Source organism: Lagopus muta, chromosome 20 (assembly GCF_023343835.1).
Source record: "Lagopus muta isolate bLagMut1 chromosome 20, bLagMut1 primary, whole genome shotgun sequence".
NCBI classification, from domain to species: Eukaryota; Metazoa; Chordata; class Aves; order Galliformes; family Phasianidae; genus Lagopus; species Lagopus muta.
Window position 1 is genome coordinate 7,279,837 of NC_064452.1, and position 20,307 is coordinate 7,300,143.

Genomic DNA, 20,307 nt, shown 5'->3' on the forward strand with positions numbered 1-20,307 from the left:
GCTGTGGGTGGGGAGCACACCAGGAGATGGGGAGCTGAGGGTCAGCACTGGTGGTGAAGCACAGCACCTGAGCCTTCTATTCCAGCCCTGTGATGGAACTTCACCACAGAAGTCCACCTGGACAATTACCAGTGGGTGTCTTGTAACAGAAGGCATAGAAGATCCTGGAATGAGTGGCATTGGCAGAAAGGAAAATAATGACACATAGAGGCCCATCAGCAGCAAGAGGCACTGACCACTGCCTCCATTCAGTGATGGCACTCAGGGGACGGGCAGCCAACAGCTCTTGGAAAGTGAGAAGGGGACAGAGGGAAAATAAATGATCTGTGAGCAGCTATGGGAAGCCAACAAAACTGGTAGGGAAGATGAAGGGACTGCTTCCTCTGCAAGGTATTTGACTCCTTGGCCAGGAGCACAATACCTGGATTCATTGGAGACCCTCTGAGCTCAGTGGAAATATGGCTGTGCTGTGATTTTCTGAGAGCTTTTAACAAAACTGAGAGAAAAAAAAAAGAAAAAAGAAAAACAGCAACTCGTGAGAAATAACAAGAAAAACATCCAATTTTCCAGCAGGAAGATGGAACAGGAGCTGCTAACTCTGATGATGTGTGAACAAAGGTCTGCTGGGAAAGGAAGAAAATAACCTTAAAAGCACCACAGAGACAATTCTTCTGGGTTTGGAAGAAAACTCCAGCAAACATCCATCACATGAAATAGGACTATGAAGCTCCACCGCCTCTTTCATTGTTTTTCCCTGCATGTTGAATGCTGCCTGGCTCCCTCAATGCCCAGGCACTACTAATCACACAATGAAGGGTTGGGCTTCGTTTTCTCCAGGACAGATGTGCACAGTTTTCATCTGTGGGACACATCCCAGTTGTGCAAGACCTTCCAGATCCCTGAAGAGGGCAACTGGTGCAACATGCTTACTTGGCAGCCAGAGGGCAGATCACACATCCACAGGGAGAGCCAAAGCAAAGCTCCAAACTGCTTCCCAACCACAGCTCCAGCCTTGGTAGGTGCAAAATGCTGGGGAAGATGAGCAAGGAGCCTCCAAATATGAGGCAAAAGGAGCAGAGCACCTGGAAAAGCTCACTGTCTCTCTCCAGACTTAACCTGCAGGGAGCTGGAAGCTGCCTCCAGCCCAGCCCCACCTCATCCATCCATGGAGAGCTGAAGGTTCCCATCTTGGCAATGCCTCCCAGAGGGAACAACTTCCAGAGCACTCCTGCAGCTAACAGTAGGGAGAGCTGAGTGTTAACAGCCAGGAAAAACCAAGCAGCAAAAAACACCGTAAGATGCACAGGAATAAAAAGCAGGGGGCAAGGGGAATGAGTTTTTACAAAGAACTCTGAATTGTTAACTGCAAACACTGAACGACCTTAAACAAAGAGAGGATGAAGAGAAGAGGTTCAAGATGCTCTTAGACCTGGGGAAAGTTGGACCTTTCTGCTGGACTACCTGCTGGAAGTAAAGGTATTTGGGAAGTGAAGAGCCCAGGTGAGGGTCTTGGCCAACAAAGCAAAGGAGGGCTTGCAATGCACCAGCAGTCAGCACGCCTTGGTGCCAGAACGGCGCCATCCAGGTGTGCAAAAGCACACAAAAAGAAAACAAAAAGTAGCAAGGAAAATGACAAAACAGTGACTTGAAAAGGAAGATGCACAGAAATCAACACGTGGCCCAAACAAGAGCCTGCCAGCTGCTGCAGGCTGTGGGGTCGGATGCAGCCACTTGTAAAAGGCGGAGCTGCTGCAGAGTCATCACAATTGCACGGCCCGAGTTTTAAGTGAAGCATCTATTTTAAGCTCTCCAGATACTGCCTGACAATTAGCAGCACTCTGCACCCCGTGCCCTGTGCACACAGCATGCTCCGGGGCCAGGCAGCAGGTAGGAATGCGAGGCAAAGCTAACAGTATTGATTTTAAAATGGTGTTTTATTAGCTTATCTTATCAGCACAGTTAATATTCAAGAAAATAAGACAAACACATACACCACTCTGACCTTTGCTATCTAGAATAATATTTACTCTTACTCTTTACACACATGACCTGTGGGCTGCAAATGGTTTGCACCAGCTGTGAAAAACCCAAGAAGCGAGGTGAAAAAACCCAGTGCAAAAAACCCCTTGGACTCTTTGGAGCTTCTGAAGGTCACAAGTAGGATTGGACAGTGAGTGTGCAGTGATGAAAGGAGAAGTAATGTGGCGAAGGGCACTTGGAAGGCAACACAAGGAAGAGCACAAACCAGCTGAGCTTTGTTAGTGGGTGGCTACCGGTGTTCTCATCACTGTTTGCCCCCCAGGAAGCCCTCCCCTACCCCAAGGAAGAAGTCTGGATACTCACCAACGCGTGATCAAACTTAAAAGTACTGATGTAGTAGGCTGGGATGTCGGCCGCGGCCAAAGGCTCAGAAATCTGAGCGACAATTCCACATTCATCTATTGGGGAGATGGAAAAAATGAGTCCCTGCCCATTCCCCCGACTGGAATCCAACTGGGTTCTAAGCTAACACATCTAAATGTTGCAAATTTAGGGGACTGGCGGGTGTCCTGATGCCCCATCAATGAAACGTGCCATGTCACTTCTACATATTTTGCCTCTGAGATGCATTTAAAGAAGGTAAATTGTGTTCTTACAACTTTTGTTCACCTGGCCAAAAATGAAAAATATTTAGAACTTTTCCAAAATGTTCTTGAAGTCTGTATTTTTAACTGCTTTAGAAAGCATGGAAGGAGCCCCTGTGTTTTGTTCTTGGCTGCAGAATTCAGATTAAACTCCTCAAAATGGCAGGGGCCATAAAAGTAAGAGGGATACTTCTGCAGAAGTGAGTATTTGCTCTGTGCTCTTAGGTTGATGCTCTTTTGAGCACAGAAAACATTTGCAGCATTGAACATAAAGCTGTTCTCCCATTTGGACTTCCATAGATCTACACTCAATATACCAAAGCCCCAGAGGTGTCCGAAGGCAGTGCTGTCACACCACTGCTTCCAGCAATCTGCAGTGCATCCTGTGCCACCTCTTTGTCCATTTTTGCTCTTTAAATACAAACCCAGTTGCATCTGCCTTTGAAGTCCTGCAGACGGATGTAATTTAGGCGGAGCTGTCAAGCATGCAGCACTTTCAAAAGTATATTTAGAAGCCTGACTTAATAGTAGGAGTCACCTATTGGGAAACCTCAGCCTGCAAAGTCATGTTGAGCTGCTGGTACTTAGAATGTCTCAGACACAAATGGATTTTTCCATCCCCTTTTGAAGGCCCTGAGGCAACCGATTCCCCCTGCACCAACTGAGGGCCCAAATGTTCACCTACCGAAGCCAAGGGGCTGCCCACCAATCCGCACCATCTTCCAGAGTTCACCAGATGCACTTGTAAACAACAAATTATTGGGAAATCTGCAGAAGAAAGAGAATGCCAAACACAGCAATTAAAACACAGCGGTGTGTCGGACGCTGCCCGCAGGGATGCTGCTGTTCCTGTATCCTTGCTTGGAACCAGCAACAGTGGCAGGTGTTCAAGAGCCATGGAGGTTCAAGAAATGCAGCAGTGCAGGTCAGTGGGCATGGTGGGATGCGGTGATGGTTGGACTTAGTAAGGTCTTTCCAGCCTTACTGATTCTATGCTCCCCTATGACTTTCTTTGATACGCAGTGGTACCCGTTGTCCCTGTACCCAAGCACCATCAGTGCTTTTCCCATATCATCCCTAGGAGGACCCTGGGTTCCCTGTAGATCCCCAGTTTGTAGCAGAGAAGGAAGGTCAGTGGCCAAGTGACTTGCTGAGGCCAACAGCAGTGAGTGGCTGCCCAGACCCCCAAGCACTGGCTGCTGCTCCAAGCCTCAGGCCTCTCTTGAAGGCAGACAGAGTTTTACTCCATTTAAGGTTTAAGACATTTCCAAGAGAGCAATTAATAGTTTGCAGAACAAGTCCTTAGGGCAGGCAAGAATCAAACCAAACACTGCACTGCGTGTCAAAAGCACATCTATGCCTGGTATCTTCGAGCATCGTGCTGTCTGTGCTGCCTGGTATCTGGACCTCAGAGACTGCTGTGACGTGGAGCTGCAGAAGCGCACACACAGACCTGATGTCTGCTCCCTCACTGACTTTTTGCCTTGTCTGATTAACGAGCCCTGAGCTGAGCTCTGGCTGCACAGGGATGACTGTATTATCATCACAAGGAGCCTGCACTGAGCCCAGCTATGTGTGAAGGCAAAGTGGGAGGACAATGTCACTGAAGTCCCCACTCTGCTTTTGTTTTTTGGGCAGTAAAACTTCAATCAGATTTTTGGGGGTTTTTGCTCTTAAAAGTTGTGAAAAAAAGGAGTGAAAATGTCAAAATCACTTTGCTCCCATGTTCTAACAGTGAGACAGCTCTCAGATCCCACATGATGCTGTTATTTCATTCTGGGCCTGGACCAACACACTGGATATGGACAGTAAGGTAATGAGGTGTACAGTCCCGTAACAGGCACCCAGTGAAGCTCCCCAGAATTAACATGTGGGAGCTTAAGCTGCTTCCTGCTCCTCTGAGAACACCCTAGGTTGTTTTCCAGAGTTTGGGTGACCTTAAGACCAAAGCTCACCTCTGCTGTGTCTGGACATCCATGACCAAGGAGATGTAACCCTCGATGAGAGAAAAGGAGAAAAAGCGAATGTGTCCCGAGTCTTCATTGCCCACCACCGAGTCCTTTACTCTGAGGAAACAGGAGAGAACAGCATTAACTGTGTCCAGAAGAGGGCATTTAAAGAAGATGCAACCACTGACACCAGAGGTGCTCAGACACTGGTTTAGGGCAGTGTCACTGAGCACTATCACATCCCATTACAGCAGCACGCTGGCCGTGCATCTCTGGGTCACGTATGGATTTGCAGCACACAGATCACACTGCTAGCATTCAGATTAAGTCTAAAAAGGCTCAGCTTTGCAAAGCCAGCAGAGGTCTCTTGGCTCCCACCTCCTGGGACAACCCTCTTGATCCTGCATCCTCTCCATCCCTAATTACAAGGCGCCACAGCAGTGTGAAGCTGCAGCAGGTCCCCCCTGGTGTGGCAGTGTGAATTTATGCCCCCCCAGAGCCTGAATCCCTGCCATGACTTACCCATTGGAGTAAAACATGACATCCATTAGGAGTGTAGCAACAGTGGGAAGGGTATCTGGGTCCAGGCTGGTGACGCAGAACATATTACTCGGACTGGAAAGGGGGTGAATGACAGGCCTCTGAACTGCAGGAGACACAGACACACAGCTGTGAAGCCACGTCCCACCAGATGTGACAGCCACACAGCAGCCACAGAGAAAAGCAACAGTGCTGGCAAGGTAGAAGCAGGAAGTTTCTCCTTACTGAAACCCTGCGGGCTATCAGGCTGAAATAAGTTCAGGCTCCCACCATTTAGGGGCATTTTTCTGGCTGCTGGCAGTATGCCTTCTTATCCTTCCTTTCTCAAAGCTTATTTTATCGACAGCCCAGCTTTTTCTATAAGGCTCATTTTCTTAAGGAGGAGATCTACAGCTACTGAGTGATGAGGATGAGTGGCACTTCACAAAGGATCCCTGCTTTGTTTGGTGTGGGCACACAGCTGCACCTGGGTGTGGAGGAACAGATGTATTTAAGTAGTTGCTTTTCCTGACTGTGCCCTTTGCTTGATGCTTGTTCCTGCAGACTGGAAACATCCTAAGGTTTTGTATGGCTGCAGGCTCACCGTGGCCTTGATCCTGACTGGTACTGAAGTGTGAAAGGTGAACAACACCACTCTCTGTGCATCAATTGCTGCGGTGCTTAACCAAGCCTCTGTAGAAGCCATTTTCTTCTGCAATGTTAAAATATGGAAGTATGGGCCACAGACAATGTTTTCTTTTTGCAGCTGAAATGAGTTGCGTTTTAACCTTCTGTCCTACAAAAAGGCATGTGTGCTCTAGAGGTATTAAACCAGCATTAAAAGGCTCAAATTCCACAGAGCTCATCAGCGTTGCTCAGAAAGTTTAGCACCTACTGCAGTCCCTGATGAACAGGGACAGATTTGGGCACGTGTTAAACAAACTCCTCTTCCCCGCACGCAGCACGAAGACCAGCACCCCAAGGGCTTGAATCCAGGCTGCTCCTTACCCAATTTTGGTTTGACAAATCCATTTGTTATCCCAAGGTCGTCGGCGGCCACCGTCTCCCCGTTCACTACTCTGAGGATGGTGAACTCTGCAGCCAGCGTGTGCATGACGAAGGGCAGGTCTCGCTCACGTACCTGGGGGGGATGACAGGGTCAGCTGGTGATGGCCAGAATGATGATGCACCAGATGGATGAAAATGCTGCAGTGGAGGTTACAGGCACAGGGAAGTGGACACATTATTCCCATGTGAAGCAGCAGGTGCACAAGGTGTATGTCTAGAGAAGCACTTTCACTGCTATTACTGCAAACATCAGTAAGGTTATCTATCATAAGTAGGGTATAAATATGTGTATCTGCCACATAACCTCCTAATGGCACAGAGCTCTGGGGAAAGCAAACCTTGGTGATCCTGCTGCTCCTCAAGCAACTGGATCTCCCAAGTGTCACTGAAGCGTCATTAAGTGCCATCTGCTGGCAGGTGACCCTGGCCGATCCCCCGATGTCTCTTACCAAGATGAAGTCTGTCTGATAGGTGGAGAGCATGAACACTGAGATGTTTTGGTCAGCTAGTGGTGCTATGACTGACTTGGCAATTTTGGTCACGCCGATGGGCTGGGAGCCAGAGAAGCCTCCTCCGCCGGACACCACGTTGAGGGCAAGCCATGTGGCATCGGCCACGCTCAGGTGCTCCGAGGAAGGGAGCTCTGCAGAGACAGAAGGGGAGCACAGAGGTTTGTCAGAGAGGAACAGAGAGCCAGCTCCACCACCTGGTCCACATGTGGTCAGTGCAAGGCAAGAGAGGAGGCCAGGCAGCCTGCCCGGCATCCCGCAATGCTGCACAGCTTGGCTTTTCTCATCTGGTTTTGCTTTCCTTCTCTAAACCCATCTGATGTGGAAAATGACAGGAGGCTGGGCACCAGCCGGAGACCTGGAGATGCACAGCAGATTCCTGCTGCCTGCAGCCCCAGAGCAGAAGAGCCCACAGCAGAATCCCTATTCATTGCAGGGGAGTTTGGACCAGAAGAACTTTGAGGTCCCTTCCGACTCAAACAAGACTAAAAGGTGATCACACACTGAGATAAATGAAACCTTTTTAAGAATAACGCCAGTGCCATCACATCTGTTTCTAGTCCAATGGTAGTAAGTAGTTCAAAATCTGTACTTAAACCACCTCACACAGATCTTTCACCATTTTAAAATAACCTTTGTGTATTAACAGCCTGTAAAACCAGGCACGGACTCTGGAACGATGGCATAACCTTCTCTAAGATTGTCTGGACTTTGGATTTTGGTTTGGCAAATTACAGAAGGAAAGAGCTCAGAGCCAGATCCAGCCTCACAAATACATAATCCCTGTTAAACCTCCTTGGCTTCAGGAACTTGACCTCAGCTGCAAACTCAGCCAGCACAGACACAGCGGAGCTCCCAGCAGAAACCTACACTTGGCTTTGAGCTTCGACACAGCCCGGCAGTATGGAAACACAAACCCAAGGATTGCTGCTCTTGCACCAGCTGCTCCACGTCTCCGTACCCACATTCCCTACCCCACAGCTTCCCCCACCCTGTATCCTTTCCTTCTCCTTCAGGGAGGCCTCTGGGAGCCGTTTCTGTCCAGCTCCACACTCCGTGTAATAAATTCATTCCCTCACCCCCCAGTCCCCAGGCACTGCTGCTACGAGACGACGACGGCACTGAAAACCCAAAATGAACTGAATAACAAACACTGTTCCTTTTGCTCTCCTCAATAACCTCAATTGTGTGTGGCATGAAAATAACCCTGAGCAAACACACTGCAAACAGTGGGGACGCTGAGGGTTCTGCTTTTGCATTTTGATGTTCAGCTTCATAGGCCAATGTTACTTCTTTTTTTTTTTAAACTGAATAATCAGAGCTCGCACGGAACGAAAACTATGCACCAGGGAGAGGGGTGAGTTTGTGCATTAATCACCAGCATGCCACCTCGGAGAGAGCGCTGCGAGTTGCTCGTGGGAAATCACTGCAGCCAAATGCCATTTGGTGATCGGTTTGCCCTTTGCATCAGCCAAGCACCCCAGAAATCCAGCTCACTCCGCCAACCGGCGTGCAGGAGCTCAGAGCAGCTGCTGATCTACCAGGCGGCTGACGTCTTTCTCCCTTTATTGCCACCTCTGCTCCTTGCCTGAGAGATAAATAAGAAGGGGAAAAAAAGGATGCGTTTCTCCATCGGACGCCTGTTTGCTCCCTGGCAGCACGTCATTGGTATTTACACCTCCACCTCCTGCATCCCAAAGCCATTAAGGCAGACAGGAACCTAAATCACAGAAAGGTCAAAACATACTGCTCCTCCCCCCAGAACTGTTCCCAGAGCCACAGCAGTGCCTTCCCAGCACACCCTGGGCTGTGGTGATGCTGCAGAGGATGTCACAGCTCATCTCCCTCCCTGCGAGCGGAGCGGATGGCATTGCTGCCTTACACGGGTGACCTGGCTGCAGTTCAGCGCATCCCATCAGCTATTTCAGGGCAGGGATGTGATGGCAGATGTGGCATTTTGCAGTGGATGGAGGCAATCCATGCTGGCAAACCTCACTGACCTCTTCCTCGGGGGCATCTGCAGCTCCTGGGCATTTCTGGTTGCGTTACTGCAGGTCTAACAGGCCCTACCAAGTGTGACAAGGCCACTCCATTTGCTCAAATAATCTGCTCCTCATAATTCAATTAACCTTGCAAATGTGACTGAAAACATCACTTCTGGACGCCGTTTCCAGCAGGCAGCCAGATGGAAAAGTACAGCCCGAATTCTGATGGAACAAACCCAGTCTAGAAGCTCTACAAATTCATCTAAATAGCATCAAATAAGCCACGTGGGAAGGTGCTGTGTGCAGGAAGCTTGTAAAAGCAGCAAGGAGAGCTGAAAACACCAGATGTAATGTTAATGTGGTCTCGTTAAGGCAGAGGAAGGTAACAGATATAGAGTAAAGCAAAGATTTGTCCAAGGGGCAGCACAGCCCAAGAATAGGGCTTAGTGCACGAGTTAGATTTGTTTTTCACACCTGGAGTGACTGAAAAGAATCGTATCATAGAATCATAGAATGGCCAGGGTTGAAAAAGGACCGCAATGATCATCTGGTTTCAACCCTCTGCTGTGTGCAGGGTCACCAACCAGCAGCCCAGGCTGCCCAGAGCCACATCCAGCCTGGCCTTGAATGCCTGCAGGGATGGGGCATCCACAGCCTCCTTGGGCAGCCTGTTCCAGTGCCTCACCTCGGAGTGAAAAGCAAGAGGGCTGCCCCAGAACTCTTCATCCCAATTAGCTGCTGCGGTTGAACTGCAGTATCATAGAACCATCACTCCAGGATGTGTGCTGGTGAGCATCAGATCAGCCACAAGCGACTCCTGAGCTCAAATAACCAACGGCATTTCCACCAGGACAACAAATTCTGGCCAAGCCCCAAGCAGGGCTGAGCTGCTGCCACCAGCAACCAGGACATACACCACATCCAGGCCCCACGAGGCACTCAAGAATCCCTTTGGGATGACACAGATGCGTTCAGATCTCCAAAAAAAAAAAAAAAAGGGGCTAAAATTAAGGGGCCAAACCAGTGGCTGGGAAACGGTTCCATACTGGAGAGCCATCCCACCATTCCCTGCAGAGTTCATTCCGACTGGACGGCGATCATTTACGCACTTGAGGACATCCATTAGCTCTCAAATGAAACGGCGGATATGGGAAGGATTTATTGTGCTTGGAGGGAAACGAAGATGCTAAGCTGGCTGGTTTCTCTGGTGTGATATGCTGGATCATCTCCTAAGCACTTACCTTCACTGAGCACAGAAGTTTTTGCGTTCCAGCAGAGCGCTGCGGGTGATGTGCTGCTCATTGATTTGTTCTGGTGCTCTGAATGAACCAATTGCTCATCAGTTCATCATCACAGGGCTAACGTTTGCAGCCACGGCTAACTCTGAATGTTTAAAGATAACGCAATTAAAAATAACCGCCTTTTTTTATTTTCTTTTTAGCAGCCTTTTGGCTTTAGATCCCTTATACTTCACCTTTTATAGCCTCCCTCTGCAAAAAATGACAGCTGGAGTCTTGCTTATATTAAAAAGATAGAGGAAAAAGCTCCTGCAATTGTAGAGCTCCAACGGTCAGGCATTAAAAATAAAAGTGCTGCCAGCTGCAAAATTCATGACAAATGGGGGGAGCTGTCGCCCGTCTCCCTGCGTGGCAGCAGAGTTTATGGCCATATCTTTTTAATTTGATTTTTACCTTTATTAAAGGGTTTCCTCCCCACTGCCCTGCAGAAGGTGCTCATCGCTGTGCGTGTTTTCAAATCCCATCTTATCACAAAGTGGGGGATTAAGTCGGGTGGCAAAGGCTGATCCAAAGCCCAGGCATCTCCCTGACTTCTGCATCAGCGTGGTCAGCAAGGAGGGCTGGGGGCGCTGCCGAGAAAGGCGTGCAATGAGAGAACCAGCAGGGTCAAAGAGAGCCAGGATGGGCTTCCAGCACCACCAGTCTGCTTTCCTGACATCCGAGATGCTGTATGGGTTTGAATTGTAGGTCCCTGCTCGGAAAGCTTTTTGGGAAGCTTTTATTCTGGAGAACACCCTGAACGCGCAAAACAGAGGCGCAAAACGGAGGTTTATATCCTGTGCCCCCTCAATAGGGAAGCTGTGAAACCTGCCAACTCGTTTTCCTGTTTAGGTATTATACCTCTCACAAACCCGTCAGGAGAACATTGTTAGGTTCACAAACTCCAACACTGTGGCAAGGAAATGACAGCTTGACATCTGATGCATTTAACCTCGGCATTTCTGTGCCTCAGTTTCCTATCTAGGAAGTGGGTACAGAAAACAACATTTCTTCCTAGGAAAGAACTTGGAAAGCTCATTCCTGGGAAGAGCTAAATAACACCATAACCACGCAGGAACAACAGGAGCAACTGCATAGGAGATGCAGCTTGGCCAGCTGCTCATCCAGGCAGGAGCTCCCCGTGTTTGTCTCCAGGTATTTTCCTCCCATTCAGTTTCCCAAAGCCAGCTGTGATCACAGTGCCATGGCACAAGGAGGTGAGGGTTCTCCAGGCCTCTCCTTTCACTCTGAAGCACAAAAAACAGTAACAGCTGCAGCAACCCAATCAGTTTTCTTCCCCCCCCCCCATTAGGCTCCAGCCTACAACCACGCTGAATGCTCCTTCAGTCTGCATCTGGAGTGCAGCTGGATCACCTCACACTAATGAAAGGCCAGGATTGCCCAGAGGGGAAAGAATGTGTTTTGCAATGCAAACCCCCCTTGCCAGAGGGATCTTCAGCCACGTGAAGCAAGATCTATCTGCTCTCAAACCTGCAAATATTCCTCCCAGTCTCAGCTTCCCCACGCTCCAGCAGAGAATTAACATCTCCACACTGATGTGATGGAGAGCTGAGCTCTGCACTTTGCAGTGCTGCAGGCAGAGCCAGGAATGCTGCCTGGAGTCTCCACCAACCACTGACATTCCTTCCTACCTGAGCTGTTCCATGGGTCTGTGACAATCCTTACATACACACAGCACCTGGAGATGAGACCACCTGCAGAATGGGACACAAGGTTTGTTCTGCTGGGAAGGCACTGGAGGGTACAAGATGCAGCTCCCCCCTGTCTGATCCCATGCTCCCCTCTGCCCCCTGGCCCATAGCTGCAGCCCCTGCCCTGCTCCCTTCCCAGCAAAGCCACCACCAGTTTTATTGGAAAGGTACAACAGCAAACCCTACAGATAAACCAAGCCTGTGCCTGCAAGCTGGGGAGAGAAACAGCTGCAGATGAGTTTATTTCTGCACAGCCTCCTGCATCCAGAGCACTGGGAGCTGCGTGCGTGACATCACCTCACACCCCAAACCCTGCCTGGATCAAACCATCAGATCCTGCAGGCACAGCACAGAGCACATCACTGCTGGAGGAAGATTTCACCTTTCCATGCCCCCATATCTCCCCCATAATTCAGCTACCCAAGAAGTGGACACTGTGAGAGCCATTTTCCCCTGACACCCCCGTGGCACTGCCAATAGAGGCGCAGGCATCTTGTAGAGAGCAACACAAAAGCTTTGCTTTGCTGGAAATTAAAAACAAGGAAACAAACACCAGCACTCCTGTAAGCTCCAGACTGGCTCAGACAGAAAATTACTTTGAGACTGTTTGCATTCCAGATCAATGGATCAGCTGCAGTGCAGGCCAATTAGCACCTTGAAATTATTCAGTAAGCCGAGGGTGGGGGTTTTGGGAGGGGGTGAGAGGAGAGCTTTCTTGATGCAGAACTCAGTGCTGGGCTCCAGCTGAGCAAGGTCAGCCAGCTGATGCTTCTGCAAGGCAACAGGGGGGCTGCCAACACTGCTCCTGTTTAACCAACACCAAAACTCTTCTTTGTTTGAGATGTTTCAGAGATGCCAGTCTAATTTCTCCTGCTGCTGTTAGGAACAGGACAACCTCTCTGCTTTATTCGCACTGACCCAGGTGCACAAAGTGTGCTCTGCTATTGCTGTCAGAGGGAGAGGGAAGAATGCTCCAGTGTAATCTTGCCTGTGGTCCTTCTTTAAACAAATCCTACCTCTGAACTCACCCAGAAGCAATGAAGTGCTCTCAGAACAGCTCCCAGCCCGCAGGGATCCACAGGGACATGGCCCTTGCTGTGGGATGCAGAGTTCCTCCAGCACTCCTCAATGCGAGCCCACAAAATGACAGGTACCAAAGACGGGTACTAAGGATTAAAGCAGCTACTTGAGAAGCCCTGCTCCTTGCTAACAGGTCCCCATGCTTCTATTATTAATCCAGGAAGAATGGAAAACCACCTCTGTCTAAATGTGTTTCTATTATCACAAAGGCGTTTCCATCTCTCCAGACCATAGGCAAGCGGAGTGCAAAACTCAGGCACTGATGCTCTTAACACTTCGAAGTCATGCTAATCTGATAAGGCACCGAGGGAATAATGCCAATAAACAAAGCCAGCCCTGGTAAGGAGCCCTCCAGATAGGGCACAGCACCACTGAGCACCGGCATGCAGCTTTGCTTTGTCTGTCCCTGCAACACGGGGCAGAAGCACAGCCAACCTGCCCCAACACACAGCAAGGAAAAGTAAACAGCAGCATGCATGGTTTTCCTGAGATGCTTTGCTGTTTTCCACTCACGTGCAGCACTTGACTTTGGCCACTTTGGCTGAAAGCAGCAAAGCACAGAGGCTCGTCGTTGCACGTGTGCAAATCTCACTTTCTTACAGTGTTCCTGAGACAGCCAGGCTTTGGGGTAATCCAGCACTAAGTGCCACCAAAACAGCAGCACAAGGAATAATTAACAGAGAGATGCTTTCCAGGGCTGCGTGCTTCGGAGGCAGGCAGTTCACCCAAATAGGATTAGGATAGCTCAGGATTTTACTTCTTTATTTCCACTCCCTTAACCATGAGATCAGTGCAGCCAGCTTTGGAAGAATCAGGCGCAGAATTCACTTATGCTGAGTTGGGTCTGAAGCTAAAACTTCATTTTCCTCTGTTTCTCAAGAACATTCAAGACAACTACAAATATGGAACGGGACTGACACTGGAAAGCAAATAGCATTTAGTCACCCACACAGACCTCTAACGAGCACTTTACTACATAAGTGAAAATCCTCTGCAAAAGCAGTTTAGTTCAGGGGAAGGAAACCTTCAGGAGAGCAGCAGGAGAACTCCCTGACTGCCCATTTGTGGGAAATTAGAGGTAAAACCCAAAACATCTGAGGGAAACCAGAATGGTTTAAGTGGGAAACCTCCGAGCTGAGGAAGCAGTGGGGCTGTGGTGGCCTGCTAGCACGTAAACACATAGAGAGTTTGTGTGCATGCACATAAATATGCCTACCAGTGCTTCCAGAGGCAGGACAAAGTCTCTGCAGAGCTCACTAGAGCTAAAAACCATCCTCTGGGTTTCCTTCTCCATCCAGGGTCTACAAAAGATGTTCTGTAACACAGACACTACCACCAAGTGCTGGTGAACATCAAGATGGTTTCCAGCGTTGTTGTGTTCAAGGATTCAATATCCAGTTCTGGTTGGATAACAGGAACAATTTCTTCTCAGAAAGAACAGTGCTGCAGGGGCACAGCTGCCCAGGGAGGTGGGATCAGCGTCCTTGGAGGTGTTCAAGAGCCACGGGGATGTGGCACTGAGGGATGTGGTTAGAGGTATGGTAGGGGTGGGTTGGAGTGGGACTACATGATCCTAGAGGTCTTTTCCAACCTTAATGATTTGATGATTCTATGAATAACAGAGACCAGGACGTCTGCCAATGAAGACAGCAAGTTGGGCCAGGAGAAACTTTGGTCCTGAGCTCCTTGTGTTGCTCAGTGAAGAAGAGGAGAAGTGTCAAGAGAGAGGCAATGAACATTAACAGCAGGGAGAAAACCAGGCCAGGCTGAAGCTACCAAATGCAGTTGTTCTCCTCATGAATTTCTAAGCAAAGTTGTGCGCACATGTTCAAAGTCCTACAAGAAGACATCCAACGGGAAAAAGAAAGAAGTAAATCTACAGGGCTGGCTTTTCAAATGATACAAGAGCACTTCAGAGCGTCTGGCAGCCCTATTTCTAAGTGCCCTATTCCCACGTCTGATGTCTAGAAGAGAAGGTGGACACAGGCCAGACATGTTCCCCTGCACAAGGCATGAATCCAGAGGTGAAAGCAGGGAATAGTTGGGTAATACTTTCTCCACTGGGGACAGACCACAGCATCCTGTTTTTCAATGCTCAGCTTTAGAAAAAAATCCCCCAAACGTGACTGTTTGTGCCCACTGGTCTCACAGCACAGCACCAGGGGACATCATTAACACAGATGCTCCATACTCCCCGCAGCTCTGCATCCCACGGGTTGGTACAGCCTTTCCTAGGAGGGGACAGTCCCCACAGGATGAGAGCACTTTGTGGGCTCAGCACACATTCCCATGGCTTCTAAAACCACAGCCTTCATTTAACAGGCACAAGGAATCCATAGAATGGTTTTTCCTTGGGCAGAAAATGGCATCTTCCCCTCTCCAGACCCCAAGCTCAAGGCTGCACTGCAGGAACCATCAACCAGGTGCCCCCAGCCATGCAGGGACCTTATTGGTGTTCTGGCATAGGAATTTTTTGTTTAACAAACTTTCTTTCTTGCAACTCGTAGCAGTAGTCATGGTGACAAAACTGGGGTCCTTGGCAACGCACCAATGATGCTGCAAATCTACGATGACTAATCCTAAAAGCCTAATTTGTAGAACTCATTCAAATGCTTAAAGATTCACAGGTCACCACAGGGGTCGATTTCCATTTGCCAGTGAGGGACAGGAGACAAAGTCAGTAATTGCTGGAACCGCTCGGCCCCACCGGCTCTTTCTTCCACACCTTTCATGTTTCACCTTTCCACTCCTGGCATTTCACTCATGCAGACACGGGGAAACAGAGTGGCCTCTGCTAACACACAGCACAACCTGCTTTGCATGGCTCTGTCTCCCTGTTTATACCAATAAGGCACTAAGCTACACACTGCAGACAGTATCTTATCCCACAGAAAGCAAATCACGCTGGCCTGAAGCGCAGAGTCCTAAATCTTTATCCTGTAGTGCTAAATAATTATCACTCATCTAATTGATTGTGGTTTTGAGTAAGCATTCACATCACTCCCGTTACCAGCTGCCAGAAACAGGCTGGGTTACGCTGTTCCATGGCATGGCAATGGGATTTTCACATCTCATCCATTGCCTCAACCCTCCTACCTTTCCCACATGGGGATCCACCTGCAGAAAGACTTCTTCCACCTGGGACACAAGAACACCCACACGGCTGAAGGCAGGCAGCTTCAGTTAAAAACAAGCAGATAAAAGTAGTTCATAGAGCCATAGAACCGTTAAGAGTTGGAAGAAACCCCTGAAGGTCATCTAGTCCAATTCCTCTGCAATGAACAGGGACACCTACAGCTCCATCACAGCTCAGAGCCCATCCAGCCTGACCTTGAAAACCCCAGGGATGGGGCACCACCGCCTCTCTGGGCAACCTGTGCCATTGCCTCACCGTAAGAAAATTCTTCCTTATATCCTATCTGAACTCCCCACTTTTATTGAAACCATTTCTCCTTGTCCTTTCACAACAGCCCCCACTAAAGAATCTGTCTCCTTTTTTCCTGTAGCTCCCCTGTAGACACTGACAGGCTGCTATCAGGTCTCCCTGCAGCCTTCTCTTTTTCAGGCAGAAAAGCCCCAGCTCTTTCAGCCAGGAGAGGTGCTCCAGCCCTTGGATGATCTACGGTTGGTAAAATTCTAGTTCCACTGACTAGGATTTTCCCCTCCTTAAAACTGGACAAACATAATTGCACTCACTGGGACTGACACAGAGCCAAGTCAAGTACAAAGCACTGTTGGTTCCCTTCATTAGTTTGTCAATGTTTCTGTTCCTACAGAGGAAATTAAGTTTAACCAGGAGTTATCTCCACACATACTTCATTATATTGCTGTATTAAAGCAACAGCAACACTAATTATTATAGGTTCTAACAGCTTCTGCTGCACCTTCAAGAGCAAAATGTGCCATACAATTATGTAAACCTTGTTTCAATCCAGTCTTGGTTAATTCTTACAATCAGAACCATTAAGGTTGTAAAAGACTTCTAAGATCATCTAGTCCAACCATTCACCTACCACATCCATGTCAGAGGCTCTGTAAATCTTGAAGGTAGACACAATTTTGCATTTTGAAAAACAAAAACCTTCACTGACCTTCATGGAGATTGAGCCACCAACCTCGGGGTGCTTGGACAGTTAGATGGGGCCTGCAGGTGCTTAGCAGAGCACCTCCAGCTCCTGCAATGGAACCACTGGTCCCACTGACTACAGAGGTGCCATAGTTCCTTAACAGGATGAACTACTACAGCAAAAGACCCGAATACAGATTTATTCCTTATTATCAGAGGTGATGTTCTGGTGCTACTGGCTTGGGTTTTAAGGTTTGCAAACACCAGCAGGATCACCAAGTCCAGCCTCCAACCCGCTCCCACCATGCCCACTCACCACCTCCCTGCCCTCTCCCAGTGCTACAGCTTTAACTAAAGCCCTCAAAACATTCTGAGATCTGCAGTGTTACAGTGCTATAAATCTCTGTGCAGACTGAAATCCTGAACACGTGGAGTGCTTTCGCTCACACCTTTTTCAACCAGGATTACTTGAACTTCTCCTGTCAGTACAACAAACCCCGCAAGGTCCCCACCAGCACTACAGCGAATGTTGGCTGTTCCTGTGGCCCAGCACATCCCTTACCCAGGGTGATACCAGTGCTAAGGCATTGCCACCCTGCAGCACTGGGATCTGTATTCCAGTGGCACAGCATCGTTCTGCTGGGTAGGAACTCCTTGGAGATTTTGCTCAATTTCTGTACTTGTAGCCTAGGCTGGGCATCTAGGCACTGGTAGCTCGATGGATGGAAAAAACAGTGCATCTTTAGCTGCTGCTCAAATGCAGAAGAGCTCCCTATAACACAACCCATGAAGCTGCTGCATGTCTGATGGCTGCTGGATGAGGAATTGCAAAATCTATTCTCTGCTCCACTGTCCTCTCACCTCCTTCTGAAAATGCAGTGTCCCCATGGACATCACATAATCACAGCGTGCTGGGGCTGGAAGGGACCTCAAAGACCACCCAGTTCCAACCAGCACGCCATGGGCTGCCAACCACCACATCATGTCACCATCTAAAGCTCAGCTGAACAAAGCATTAGAAAGGGGCTGCACGGTCAGTGGGATGGGCAAAGCAAAAAGGTGATGGATAAGGCATTAAGCATTGCTAGAACATGGGATGGAAGGGAAAAACAAGACTGAAGAAAGAAGGATAAGAGGCAGCACAGGTTGCTGTGAGGTCGAGGGGAACTTTGAGCTCTACTTAACATCTGCAGGAGGTCTGAATCCGACACAAGAAACCCTGGGATGATGCTTGTTAAATGCTTCAATGAATTGGAAGTTATCTTGCAGTGTATTTTTAGTTGGCACCAACAGGCATTACATAATGGCTATTATATAACGGCACTACAGCTACAAATACTCTCGTTTGGGCTTTTTGTTTGTTTGTTTTTCTCTCTCCCTTTTCTTTTGGTTGTTTTTTTTTTTTCCATCTTCCCCTTAGTGGGAAACTGATCAATAATTGCACTTTCCATCAAATGAGGGAGGCAAATCCTTCAGAGAAAAATCAAATGGAGTAACAATATTGTTACCGAGCCCTGTGCGCTTCGCTCTTGCCCAACCTCAAACAGAATTAACTATTCCCAGAATAGAAATTCCACTAAGGCTTATCTGTAGTTTAAAGGGACAGGCTGTGATTCAGTGCAGACACTGAATTTCTCAATACTGAAGGATTTTTATTTTTTTTTTACTTTATCTCTTACCAATGATAGCTCAGAAGACAAAAATAAAGGGGGAGAGCACCACACGAAAGATGCTGAGAAGCTGACGGAGATTTTCTTTATCTTCCAATGAGATCAGCACTGCTTGGTGCTCCTTTAAAATCCTGGCATAGAGATGCTGTGGTTTTTTTTACATCTTTTCTTCTGAACAGCCGTACTGGCGAAGCAGCAGAGACTTCTGCCTCCCAACTAGGTGCTATGTGAAAAAAGAAGAAAAAAAAAAAGGAGAAACTTTCCAAAAGCAAGGAATATTTCTCTGCCTCTATTCCCTATCTCTGGACCTAAATGGAGCCGAGGCGGGCGTTCAGCTTCTGAGTGCAAAAATAAAAATCAGAGCAGTGGTACAACACAGCTCCCACATCACGCTGCCCTCGGGGCTTAGCAGAGGGCTTGCTTTGTTTTTGTCATCCCAGCACAGAGCCTCTCTAACAAACAGCACTCAGTAAGGCTGCCTTTTGCAGGCTGGTCTTCTTTGAAACAAATGAGGCGATTGCAGAAAGAGCAAAGACATCATCTGACACAGTGCCTTGCTAGCAAACTGCTCCCCTCTGCTGTCTCACTATTCCAGCTCCTCAGGCCCAGCAACACCACCGATAGGAGCTTTATAAATAACCCAAAGCAGCACTGCCTCGCTGGGAAGGCACTGTGCTGAGCACATCGCTGGGTGTCACACAGGAACAAAAACCCTGAGAGAGACGAGAGGGGGAAAAAAACCCACAAATGCAGCTGCTTGCAGAATGCTGAATCTCTCTGGAGAGAAGTTCTTTCGGCTTTAAAAGCTGCCGTGGCGCAGAGCAGAGCCCAGTGCTGAGTGCAGATCTGAAGGCAGAAATCACAGCCCCACGCAAAAGGAAAGCCTGCAAGGCTGCTCGTGTAAACAGGAGCAAGAAACCAACAGGAGAACAGGACAAAGAGGGAGCAGAAGGGAGGAAAATGTATTAGCTGGCATGCCAGCACTCGGTTTGGGCTAAAATATTACAGTTTGGAGAAGATGGAATAGCTGACGAAAACTTACCCAATGTGTCAAGATACATCATTACATGAGGAATGCTGCCTTGCTCTGGTTGGCAGGCTTATGACACCTAGGTATGAGGATCCTGAATAATCAAGTTGAGAAAAAGGTAATTTGCTGGAAGAGCTGCCTCTGGAAGATGCTGGGGCTCTGCAGATACGAATGCATGGGAGTTGTGCTCTGCGGTGCTTTACAAGTAGTCCATACAAAGAACACAGCCATTTGTCATTCAGGACTGAAAATATTAGAGAAACAAGCATGAAAACAAGCAAAAACTGCAGGTTTGCTTGCATTTGTCATGGTTTTCTTCAACTCTGTAAAAGCCATTAAGGGACTGCACAATAACCGATTGCTCGCACAACTGGGAAACAGCAAAAACAAGCTCAAAAGAAACAAGCATTCATGGCTCTCAGGAGAAATGCTCCTAACTCATTTCAAAGCCACCCAGCCCTGCTGATCCTCCACCAAAGGTGCTTGGGATGAGGGCATTTGATGCAGCTCTGGGTGCAGTGCTGTTTCTGCTATTGTCCTTCTCAAGATCAAAAGATGGTTACTGAGTTACTGAGTGCTGCCACATGGCTGTACCATACCTATGGATCAGCAGCTTGTTCATCACATATGCAAATGAGGGAGACTCATAGAATCATTAAGGATGTAAATGTCCACTTAGATCACCAAGTCCAACTGTCAGCCCATCTCCCCACCATGCCCACTGAATCGTGTCCCTCAGTGCCATAGAGCAGCACAGAGCCCTGGATGTCACTGCCCCTGGAAGGTCTCAGGTTGGATATTAGGGAAAATTTCTCCTC

The 20,307-nt window shown here is 48.5% G+C and overlaps 1 protein-coding gene across 1 annotated transcript in view; it reads right to left on the reverse strand.

The window, feature by feature from the left end:
• CASTOR2 (cytosolic arginine sensor for mTORC1 subunit 2) overlaps window positions 1-20,307 on the reverse strand; it is a 90,957-nt gene that overhangs the window by 636 nt on the left and 70,014 nt on the right. Inside the window, exons 3-8 of the mRNA XM_048967099.1 lie at window positions 6,610-6,803; window positions 6,101-6,233; window positions 5,096-5,219; window positions 4,580-4,690; window positions 3,310-3,392; window positions 2,344-2,438 (exon numbers count right to left, since the gene is read on the reverse strand). Of these exons, the coding sequence (XP_048823056.1) occupies window positions 2,344-2,438; window positions 3,310-3,392; window positions 4,580-4,690; window positions 5,096-5,219; window positions 6,101-6,233; window positions 6,610-6,803 (740 nt within the window). The remainder of the gene's footprint in view (window positions 1-2,343; window positions 2,439-3,309; window positions 3,393-4,579; window positions 4,691-5,095; window positions 5,220-6,100; window positions 6,234-6,609; window positions 6,804-20,307) is intronic.